The sequence below is a fragment of the Diorhabda sublineata genome, chromosome 2 (assembly GCF_026230105.1).
Source record: "Diorhabda sublineata isolate icDioSubl1.1 chromosome 2, icDioSubl1.1, whole genome shotgun sequence".
Taxonomy (NCBI): domain Eukaryota; kingdom Metazoa; phylum Arthropoda; class Insecta; order Coleoptera; family Chrysomelidae; genus Diorhabda; species Diorhabda sublineata.
In genome coordinates, this window is record NC_079475.1 from 34144635 (window position 1) to 34157856 (window position 13222).

General features: G+C 30.8%; 1 protein-coding gene across 1 annotated transcript in view; it reads left to right on the forward strand.

The window, feature by feature from the left end:
- Positions 1–13222, forward strand: part of LOC130453317 (uncharacterized) — a 688318-nt gene that overhangs the window by 546939 nt on the left and 128157 nt on the right. The window contains exon 2 of the mRNA XM_056792983.1: positions 11321–11526. Coding sequence (XP_056648961.1) covers positions 11321–11526 — 206 coding nt within the window. The remainder of the gene's footprint in view (positions 1–11320; positions 11527–13222) is intronic.

Consider the following 13222-nt stretch of genomic DNA (forward strand, 5'->3'; position numbering starts at 1 on the left):
TCTGTTGCTATGACAAATTGGTAATTGCTGTCATTAGTACCGCTACCTCTAATCATAATAAATAATTATTAATGTCATTAAAACTGAAATTCATAACGTACTTTCGACCGGCTATGAAGAAAAATCGTATACATTACACGGGCTAAAAGTTAAATCTCGATCCTGCTCATCATGACGAGCAGGGCCGAAAATTTGACTTTCGGCCATTGTAGTGTAATATGCTGTTTTTCACCCGTGGAAATTGTCGTCCTACTAGTGAAAAAAATATTACTTTACTCACTTGTTGCATAAATAACTATTTCCTTATTTTAGCTCGGAGATATCGCTTTCGTGTTGAGTAGTACGGAAGTTTCTTATTTCGTTCAACTACAGAAAGTTAAAATTTATATTGACTCAAAAATCAATGAAAATTCGATACTATTAATGTAATAAGTGATAAAAATCAATCTTAGATGATTAACGCTCTCTTTTTACATTGAAACTATAAATCTTTTTTTTTTGTAGCATTATCAATTAGTAAATTTTTAAAGCTCGAATCAAAAGTTTGTCAAAATTCAGTTTCATATAGGAAATGAGTTGATTGAATAAACCGACATTATTAAATAACTTGTTATAGAGCGACACTGTATGTCAAAGTTCAATTCAATAGGTTGATTGAAAACTAATGGAAAGAATCGAAAGACGGCGAATGCACCATCTTTTGCAAGAATACCTCCACCATAATATACTTTTCGTACTATTTGGCGCGAGATTTTTATGAAATAGAAATTGAAAAACCAGAGTACTTTTTATTTTAGGTGTGTGACAGAATAGTTCAGATAATGAACGAGTACGAAGCATTGTTATTCGATTATTTCCATTTAGGTGCAGCAAATTGAGAGAATTGTTATTTCTGTTGATATTCTAGTGACTTTACATATCTTTTGAATATGCCATACTCCAATCACGCGTCAATACTAGAAAAATGGCTTTCTCTAGAAAATAATAGGAGTGGACAAAAGAAAGCTTCGACTCTAATGTAGCTATATATTTGTTCAGATAAAGAAATCTTTGCACACTATTTTTGCCAAATATAAAACATACACAATAAAACACTCTCAAAATGATAGGTAATTGCTTTCAAGCTTATAGATTTTCCAATAGATTTTCTAGTATCCTCTTATATGCCAAGGAAGAATCTGAAATACGACTGATACATCTAAAGGAAGTACGTAGGAAGTTGCGCTAAATATTCTCTAAAGAAACAAGGTTTTGGTTATGATCTTAAAAATGTTATGAACAATGATTTGTTAACTAAAACTCACTTCAAGCATCATTCGAACATCACTAACTCAAAAATGAATATACATTGATGTGATGAACCAAAAGTCATAATTCGTCGTGAGAAAGAAAATAAATGTCTTAAATTTCTTAATTTGTAGACCAGATGAAATTTTTGACATTTCAATTTATTTCAGTCTTCTTCCTTTTTTTATCAAAATATAATTTGACATTGATAAGTTGCATAACTCACTTATAACATAAATATAATTTGTTATTATGAAGAATTAAAATTCATACTTCAAAATAAAGTAATTAACTATAATAACTATATTTCCATTAGATGAAATCAACAATGATATAAGAATAAAATGGTTTACAGAACCAACCTGGTTTTCAAGATATTAGAACCTATTAAAACCTTTGTCAACAAAAAAATCAGTTATTATTAGTTTGGCTAATAGTGCTACCTATCTAACAGAGAAGCAAAAACTGCATTTAGAGAATATTATCATACTGAAATAAAAATAATTCACATATAATTGGAAATTACAAACAAATATTATAATTTGGGAACAAACCCTAACCTAAAAATAAAAATGTGAAACACCTTCTTACTATAGGTACAAGGACTATGAAGTATCCAAAAAACATTTATTAATAAAAACAGAGGGAAATAATTCTTAGAGATTATTCACATCCATAGAAACGAGGAAACTGTCAATGATGAAAAAGAAATTTCTTTTATAAATTTTAATATAAACAAGAAAGTGATACTTTTCCTTCTGAGGATGAAGTAATAATTCAAGGAAAAAAAGCCACTTCACTCTCATGTTATACATATGAATTTTCAAATAAAAAGTCATTTTAGAATAATTTATTTATGAAACTAACAATCAAAACACAAAAAACAATACACATATTTAATCTGTGGTGATAATTTATACTAATGTTGAATGTTCCATTTTGATCAATGGTTACTTGTATTTCAATACCACTAGGAGTGAGAGCTAGAGCTAACGCAGTTTTCGTGATGTATTCATTAACAACAACTGATTACAATCAATTTCATCAACTTCAGTGCCTTCCATAATTTGTATCGAAATATTCATTTTTTTGCAAGATATTGCATCACATATTCTTCAGCGATAATCGTAGACTTCGTATAGAATTTGTAAGTAAACTTGCCTAGGTTCTTGCGAAACTATACCCAATATAATGTATGACAATATATAGTTTCATAAATTCTGCAATTTTCTTTGAAATTTTAGCAGACAAAGAAACGTATCTGATCTGTTTGTCAATATGATAAGAGCGATTCTATGGTATCGTTTCCACTTTTTCTCCCTAGGCTAAAAAAGTATTTTTTTTTCTCTGGGAAAAGTGAAGTAGGATATTGCTCCCTACAATGAGCCCAGAAAATGTATCTTTGGATAAATGTAAGCGAAAAAATAATTAAATTTAGGGCTGCTTCTCATTTTTGAGATATCAGAAATACAAATACAAAATCATTAAATGTGGTTAGAAACAGATTTTAATATTTTTCATAATTACGAGTATACTTATTTTCAATATTAAATCATATTTTGATAATCATCGAAATAGATCGAAAAAATTCTATTTGTATCAAAACCCATTTTCAATTGAAAGATACTCAAGTCATTTATCAAAAAAAAGAAAGATATTTGCATTATATATTTGTGTATAAAATAATATTGTGTTGTAAATAGCAGGCTCCCTACTGTGATTTTGTGAGTTTCATTGGTTCAGATGTTGAAAGGAAAGGAAAGTATGCCTTTTCTAGTTCCAATGGTATGACGAGAACCAGCCAAAAATTTTGATAATTCCTATTTTGAATGACAAAGAATTGAGTTTTTCCAAAAATAGGGAAACGTAAGATCGAATATCAAAATCTAGTTTTAATAAGAAGGTACGTCATATACTTCACCTGATATTTGGTAGTGATATACATTATACCAAGACAAAATGTGTTAGAGTAGAAAAAAATATAGCGAGAAGGGACAGAAAATATAAGATAAAAAATGTCAGTTTGAAGACCTGGGAGCAACAATGTCAAATAAAAGAAATAAGTGAATATCCAAAGGAAGTGAGGCGGTGGGATCATTACTTGAATTTATAAAATCAAAGGAGTTATCTTGCTTCGAGAAGCCAGAATTGGAATATGCCGAACAATAAAACGACTAACAATTACATACGGAAGTGAAAAAAGGGTTTTGCAAAAAGGATCATTGAAGAAGGTGAAGAAAATACAGGAAGGAGTGGAAGAACAAAGAAAAAAAATGGTTGGATGCACCAAACTAATTGGAGCACCGAAGTACATAATAGCAACATATAGAAAAGAATTGTAAAATCAGTTGAAGGCTAATGAGAAAAGAAATTTAAATCTTGGAACTTAAAAGCCTTTAGTACTATGAATATATATACGCTTTAGAAAAAAAAACTTCAAAATTATATCATATTTCTGAATTTGTTTACCTGCGTAGATTATAACCTAAGCGATGAAAATTGAATTTGTAATTGAGTTATCGAATTACAGACTCTGCATATAATCATAAATAGTTTTAATATGATCACTCTGTATAAATAACCACCGACCATTTTTCATTATCATGTATGGAGTTAACATTATTTGTTCGTCATAAAATTGCACGCTGTTGACAATTTAAACAATGTAAACACGTTCACTATCCAACATTTATAACTTTGGTGTTTAATCTCTCAAATTATACGGTTTCCATCGGTAATCATCTGATGATTTGAAACTGTGTGATAAATTATTGTCATTGCAACGCATTAGTACAAACAAATAGCAATCAGTCAACGGATTCATAGCTAAGTGAAGCATTGCGTCGAGAACCGCGATATATGAAACGAATTTTGACGTCGTGGTAACACATTTGATGACGTACCCTACACCATTTTCTCGATTGATTGTCTTCTATTTACGGTAATATTGATTTCACTAACAAAATGTATTCTGATATTCGATGAAATAGTAACGATGGAAAACTGTAGTGATAAGAGTTTTTCAATCTATATAAAGTAAATCTTCCACATATTGAAGTTCATTACGAACGTTAACAAACTTTATATTCATAAGATGTTATAGTTTCAATTAAGTCCAAGTGGTAAACCTATCTCTGAACCTTGGATGATGGTGTTAAACTGTGTTAAATCACCAGCTTTGGAACATACCATTTGAAAATATTGAGAATGAAATCTATGATTTGGATGCTTTCCGTCTGAGATTGATTTTAAAGCAACTATAAAACATTTGAAATACCGTTTCCCGCAGTTTTCAGTTTGATTTCTAAAGAGCAGCATCTATTGAAAGAATCACCCGTTACAAACAAACGAATCTCATCTCTATATTACACTATCATGCGAATTTCAAAGTGATGAAATTTGGACAAAAATTAAGCAGTCAAATTTAAAAAATGTGTGTGAAATAATTGTCCTCTTGATAATAGCTGAGTTATGACATAAAAAATGAGCTCGTTAAAATTACAAATGAACAACAAACAAATCAAATAATGTGAACCAAAACAATGATCAGTGCATGGTCATCACGAGAACATCGCTGGCGAAACGGGACACGGCATTGTCATTGGTCCTCATCGGAGGCAGCTAGAACAGGTGAAGTATAGGGACTGACACGACTACAGCTGATGAGTTTGTTGACTTTAGCTATACTCCACCCAAGAAAAGAGCTAAAGAACTAGCGAAAAAAAAAATGATCGTGTATATTTATGAAAATGAAATACAAGAAAATTATGATAAGACTATTGATGACGTTATTTCCAAACTGGCAAATATTTCTGGAGTATTTTCTTCAAGTGTTCACAAAATCGTTCGTGAGTACAGAGCTAATCTTTCAGAGGCTGACCCAATAAGTGCCTATTGAGAAAAAAAGTGACAATTCCATTGATCATTTCGACAGGAGCGCCATCAGAAGAATTATGGAAAACTTTTTCTTCTAAACTGTGGATAAAGAGTCGTTAACGGAGATAAAATCTACAATTTATTCATAGAAATGGAATTTCAATATAAAAAACGAAGAAGAAATGGTCTATTATTAAAAATAGCAAAAATAATTGTGTGAAGGTGACAATACTTTAGAAGAATTAAGAAATTTCGTGAAGAAACTAGAAAAATTCTCTACCTGAATCAAACATGGGTTAACGCACACATATTAAGATATTGTTTGGGTAGACATAAAATCTTCAAGGCAAGTATTTTTGGATGAATTCTCCACCAGATTTACTTATAGCAATGTATCGTCTCTTCTTACTTGATCAAAAACTATAAAACATGAATAAATTTCCTCATCTTTATTTATAATTTCTCACTTAATTGTCTAATTCTAAATATCAAGTTATTTGAGCAGAGACTGATAACTTATCACCTCGGTAGTGGAAATGGTTTTCTTTAATCGAAAAACCGGAGGAAATGGACGGGGTCTCTTTCGAAAATGGGATTTCGAAAACTCTTCCGAAGCTTGAAGAGAACCGTGTTGTCGTATCAAATAATGCTTCGTATCACACGAGGAGAATTGAGTAAAATCGAATGATGGCTACAAGGAGAGCAGGTATTCAAAAATGGCTTACTTCTAAAAATATCAATTATGATGTAACGATAGTTCTTAGAAATTGTCAAATAAGTATAACTCAAACATTATTGATGAAATGACCAAAAAATACCGCCCTACCATTGTGAACTCAATCCCATTAATTGGATTTTTTAAGCAGATAATAGAACATTTGATTTCTCTGACGTTAAAATTATTTGTCATGAAGCTATTCAGAGAGTTGCACCTGAAAAGTGGAGAGAGTGTATTCAACATGTCCAGGAAAAGATTGAAACCAAAATGTGGAGTATAGACATAGTCAGTGTTTTGTAAGTTAAGCTCCTAATTATAAATTTTACGACAGTGAAAACTCAATGTCAACTGATGGGAAATAAGAAAATGTGTTTATCGAGGTAAAAAAAGAAGATTTTATTCTGATGTTTCAATACACATATTTTTAAATTAATGTGCTCCATATTTTGGCTGTTCACTTCGTGTCTATTCCAAACTTAACGTTTACATTGTATATTTTTGTAATAATAATTATTGCATAATTATTTCTAATTTATATTATTAATCTGCTGTATGAAACTAAAAACTATTTCTTAAATGCGGTCCTGTTACATGCTCGACTGTGGCGTTTTCAACTCTGATCACGTGAATACTCGTATGCGTTGATTTACTATATTAGAGTATAGTATGTACCTATTCACTTGCCTTTCTAGAATTATACATATAGAAAATACACTCTTGAATCAATTTAATAGTATAACTACTAATTTTTGTGTTCCAATTTAATCGTTGATTTTGTTACATGTCACAAGACAATAAATGCTTGATGCATGCATGATTCTTATTGAAATTCTATTTTTTAACAATAATGTGTCGGAAGATGATTCCTGTTTCTCTTGTACCAATGTTTGCATTCTAGTCTATCTACTTCCTGCTGTATCTACTTATATCACTTTTTTTGTGAGTCCCTACTGTTTTCATTCTGAGCAAATTTCCATATAGATTCAGCTATTTTCTCTTTATATTTTTTTTCTCTTCACTCAACCCATTTCTAAAGTATATATTCGGTACGATTAAGGTGCCTATTCTTAGTCATTCATACAATCATCAGTCATACTTCTTTTTGATTCTATTCACAACATAATGAACTAATGTAAACAAAAATACTTTATATGCATAGATCTCATTCAACTCAATAATTACAAACAATTCAGTTTGAAATGAACATTTCTCTGGTTATTAGTTGCAAATTCGAGTGTGCTTATCAAATTAACACGAAAAATCGAATCACAATCGGTTGAAAAATCGCAGTGATATTTGGAGAATTATTGGATTCGAATACAGTACAAAGGTCATATTTTACATATACAGTTAGATTGTTAGCACAACTAGAATTCTTTAGATTATTCCTATTCTTTTTGTTTTTATCTGATATAGTATTTCTATTCAATTTTTCTCTATATCTAGTACAGAATTCTGCATTTATACTTACTTTTGTTTTTATACGCCCTTTACAGAGACTTGAAGTTGTTCCAATTGTAACCCCAGTAATTTTCCCATTTTTTTCTGATTCGTGTTTTCATATAAGGCCCAGAAGAGAAATAATGTGTTGTTCACTATTGTTAACTATTAATTTATTGTTATTGCTTGGTATACCATTTGTACGTAAGAATAATAGACGGTGTTAAATCTTCAACTGCTAATGATGGTCATATTTTTTAGTGACAGAGACGACGAATCTATTGATTGAATTGTTAAGAATATTCTTATTATAAGGCCATAACCATATTGTGCTTGCAAGTCATTCAGAAAAATAGGTTATGCTTCTCTGTAAAGTTAGTTATAATTAGTTAACACAAAATGTGGCAACATTGTAGTGAAATTTCGTCAATGATTAGAATAGCAATATATTCAACGATTGTAGACGATGTATCGTAAAAACAGGTGAAGATTTACCGTAATCACGAGCCATCCGGAGAACTTCTGAACTTTTACTATGTATGGAACTATTTAATGTAGAGTTATCCCAACTCATATTGATATATGCTGACATCTTCGGGTTGAAGAAGGAAAGTTTTCAGGCACCCCTCGTATATAGCTGTTAAACCCCAGACTTCTAAATCAACAATTATTTAGCTTCTCAATTTGTATATAATATTTCGTGTAATAACTCTATTCAAGAATTTTTATATTAATGAAAATTTATTTATATTCTTTTTCCTAAAAAAAGAAGAAAGTTACAAGAAGAAAAATCTAGAATATTCTAAAAATTAATACGCCCAAAAGATCATATTTTGTGAACAAGTGCCAGCATTCATTTCAATATGAAAATAGGATTGTTGTAAACACTTCCCATGAATTTAGTTCGTTTATGAATCTAGTTCATTCAATGAATTTTGTTAATTCAATCGCTTGAAAGCAATAGAGTTAATTCATTTGTAATATTGTAATTTTTGTTTTTAAAAATAAATTTTCTAAAGTTAAATACATAATTTTCATTTAGAAAAATCAATATATATGTGAACAAAGTTTTTATTGATATGAAATGATTTTTATATATTTTGATCTGTTGGGTGAAATTTGATTCACCCGATATATTGTAGTATATTTATTGCACTGCTTCATACACGTATACAGTAAATTGGAATTTATACATGTCTGATTCCTCGCATCGTTCACTTCGAATTCGAATTCTGCACGTAGATGATAAAATCATAGATATTACATTTTATTGAAGCTGGAAAATAACAAAGGATGTAAATTATTTCGACAATGTTGGTATTTCCAAATCAGTTCAGAATGAATAGTGAAAAATAATGTATTTGCTAGAGGTTTGGATATGTTATGAATGTGATTATGAAAAAACACCAATGATCAGAAACAGATGTAACAGATGTAACAGATGCTGTGCATTCATTATTAAATCGTTCAATGACTCGAATTTGAATAGGAATTGAAACAACAAAATAATTCACTCATTCATTGGGAAGATCATCAACTATTGCTGATTCAATTATTCATCCTCAAAAATTCGAAATTTAGTTAATTTTGTACCTGTTCGATTATTGCCTGGGAAATCTAGGAGCGGAAAACTAAGTTAGAATTTATGAAACCAGTAGTCCATACTGTTTAGTGCCATCACACCAACACTCACGATTAAACAATTTCATTATCAGCTGCGCTTATCGACAACCTAGTTATTATCTTCAGAGAGAGCTTGAAACTGGAATGTAATTTATCATACAATTTCGAACAAAACAAATACTTAGCACAATTTGATTTTTCTCTATTAGAAGTTAATTGAATGTTATAAGGATACGATGTGGCTTAATTGGTGCTATGTAATGGAGTGATGATTAATAATATTTTCTAGATATATTGGATCGGATAAGTTGAATAAATTGATTAGTTAAGTATGTGGGATTGGAAGGACAAAATAATTACAATCTAAACAAAAAGGAAAAGTAAAATCTGAATCGCATCTTCTCTATATAGTTAATCCTATAATATAGTTAAAAAGAAATTAATGACATAAGTTGAGAGATATAATTTAGTTATTCTTAAAAAAACAGACGCAATTATTATTCGAACTGATCAAAATTTGAGTATTCTGTAATAATACTATCTCTCGTTTCTGAGTTATATGCATTTAAACTTGTGAAATCAGAACTTATTTTTAAGTATATATTCTAAATTATACATTATGGATATAAAATGGATGTTTTTATTGTGTTATAAAAATTAGTTTCTCATTAGATTTTCTAACAAAAACGTACTAGATAAAATTTAGAGTTTCAGAGATAAGTAGATTTTTAGAGCGTTGTACTTGCCAAAGTACAATGCCAGTGCGCATAAAGCAACATTCTGAAGAGAAGTATCATAAATTTTAATTATTTATTAGAAATACTTATAGGAGGTATTAAAACGCAATCAAACATTTTTAATTGAACTACATACTGTCGAACATCGTGTTAATTACGAAAGGAAAAAATTGGAATGTAGAAAAATTTAGTTGGTTGGCCTTCAACTTATCACATAAGAACACTTCCAGAGTCTACAGATTCTGCCTTGCGAGTTTATTCTATCGATCATTCCGTTTCTGGTGTTTACCAATATTTTGAGAAATAAAAAAATGAATGCTTAGTGTTTAATTCATGGGAACGTGGTAGCCATGCAAATGGACCTTCCCGACCAAGGCACCTATTAGAAAAAATGTAATTTTTTATATTTTAATTATTAATCTCTTCCAAGTTTTTTCTTATGTCAGTAATATGATCTTGGATGGTATGTAGTACAAATGTTTATTTATTTATTCATAAGCTCTTCAAAAACTATTTGAAAATGTTTGTATCTGTTTTAATACCACCCGTAGTATTTTCAATGAAAAATCAGAATTTATGATAGTTTTTTTTAGAACGTCTCTTTATGGCTAATGGTTTCCTTTGCATATACAACGATCTAAAAATCTACATATCTCCCAAACCATGAATTTTATCGTGCTAAGCAAAGGGTACCATTTTGTATGAAAATCATTTGAGAAATTCATTTCGAGATGACAATATGTTACTGATAATTAAAGTGGTTATATTGTTAAATAAAACTGAAAACTTGATGGAAATGAATGCCTCTGAATTTAATTTGATTAAGTGACATTATATTCTGATTCTCCTTTGTACGAGGGCCTTCTTTTCAAACTCCGATAGGCTATCTGTGGACAAACTTTTCAATACCTCTTCAAAAAAATTTGTCGTCAATGAAGCCTAATCGTTCAGTAACAATTGAGTACAAAACAGACCTTCAATCTTCCGGTAATTTCGTAGACGAAGCATTAATGGTGAATCTGCGGTTCTCTTTAACCATTCTGTCAACTCGTTGAACTAGGTCATCTGAAACAACAGATTTGTGTCCTTGGCCACCTTCATCATGCACATAATTACGGCCAAGTTTCTCCCCTACACATGAACGCCGACTGACGCCTGAATGTCAACAATGGCAGAGTGTGTGGTGCGGGAGCTTCGCAGTCGCCTACAGCGCAGGTCCGCTTTCTTTTGCCCGCGTAGCGTCTGCACGAAGCAATCGGAGGTTGAAACAGAAACGGCCCTCGTATAATAAAAACTGACTAGATAGATAGAACAAAAAAATTACTAGATACCTCGCATAGGTAGTTTTTGACGTTTTAATTTAGATAGAATATTCGCTTCAATGAAAACTCTACCATATCATGAAAAATGTTAAATAGGCATATTCAATTTTTGTAGGAGAGTCAATAATAAACTTCTTAGTAACGTATAGGTTGTGAAGATGTATTCTTTCTCTCTAACATTTATTTTCTCCAATTTCAATCCACAGTACTGCTCACAATAATTTAAACCGTATTGTTTCCAACTCATCAAGTATGCTCCAAATCTTTTTAAATCAACCTGTATTATATGAATTACGTTTTTATGTTTTTTTTTTCAGGAGTAGTTTCTCTACATCTCGTTGACTTGAGGATACCGAGTCACGCAGTTCGGAATCAGAGTGCGAAACTCGAGTGTCATTTTGAACTGGACGGCGAAACGCTTTACTCTGTCAAGTGGTATAAAGACGGAAACGAGTTTTATCGTTATGTCCCGCGAGACATGCCTCCTACTCAGACTTTTCCGCTTCCTGGAGTTTCAGTCGATGTGAGTATTACTTGTTTCTCTATAACTACAGAATTTTGTTATTATTTGAAATACTGATCTTTATGATATCGACAGATGGAAAATCGAAATGCCTTTTTCTGTCTGGAAAACAATTTACTGAACATGTATTGAAAAGCAAGAATGCATGCATTACATATTTATCGAATCAAGAACATATGTTATTATAAAACAGAGCGGTTAATCGAAAAACCATGAACATTATAAAATTTCGGGGCTAGAAAATGACCTTTATTGATTAACTTCAGCAGAAGCTATTTAGAAGGTAGATATCTTCTTCGAAAAGTGTATGCAAAAATAATTATCAATCACTTTTAAAACCACGGAAATTTCATTTGCTTAGTAGTTTCACTTACTGTCAATATTTCCATTTTCCCACTTGACGCCCGAAGAGTGCGAGATATAAGGTCGATTAACAATCCGTTACTTTTGAGCGCGATATCTTCCGATTCCAAGAATTATAATTGCGATCGTTTTGCGAAAGACTGTGACGTAATAAGATTATTTTGCGGCTCCGAAGCTGCAGCGTTTTTACCATAATGATGGTGTGCTTCAAAGTAAACACACACTTTTTGCGATCGGTTTCAAACAGAGGTTAAGTGAAAGAAGATATTTTCCGATAGAATGGGAATCATCGGCGAAAGTCGCAATTTAATAGCAGGAGATGTATCGGATTATATTACAGCTTCAGGGAAAAAAAGTTATATTCGAAATGCAATTTTTTTAGAAATTTACCCTAATAAGTGCCAGTCTAATATATAAAATTCTCGTGTCGCGGTGTTTGTAATAGAACACCCCCGAAACGGCTTGACCGATTCTCATGAAATTTTGTGTGCATATCTGGTATATCAGAGAATCACAGATAATCTATTTTTTATCCCACTAAATGTTCAGGGTAATCAACCCCTAGTTTTTTTCCATTTCATAGATAAAATTTAAATTTAAAAATTTTAAAAATACATACAACTCTAAATTTTCTACCCTCTATGATAATAAAAAAATTCATATTACTCCAAATTTTTCACCATTTTACGATCAACGCCTATTTTTCCATCGCGATTATAACACTTTTATTTTATTTTATCCACAGATCCGCAATACGATTGCAAGATGGCAATCGAATATAATAATTATAGTACGATAAATTCTTATTTACCTACAATTTCATTTTTTTTTTATCAATGGTAGCTGTCACTCTTATACCGTTTATTCTGTGCAATACTCATGTTAATATCACTATGATCTTAAATTTATCATTAAGTTCAAGTGCAATAATTATTTATTAATAACTGAAAAGTCAGTTTTTACTCTTATGTAAATAAACACGTGTTATGAGCTCCCGTTAACAACGGTCATTATCGTAACTGTACATATTGTACTTAACATTTTTTGAAATTAGTTTCAAATCAAAACAGAAACGTGTACGTGTTTAATAAATATACGTGTTCTATTATGAAAGGTAAGTCAAATAATAAGCAAAAACTTTGTTATGAAAAAATGCCCGTAAGTCTGGTACTGCTTAACGTATTTCCATAAACTTAATGTGGTTTGAAAAATCTTTTGTCTGACAAAAGAATACTAATTCAAATAATAAAGCACAAAACTGAATTGAAATAGCGAAAACCGCATGTCGAGATCTTTTTTCCGTCCCGAGATATCTCAAAAAATTTGTAAATGG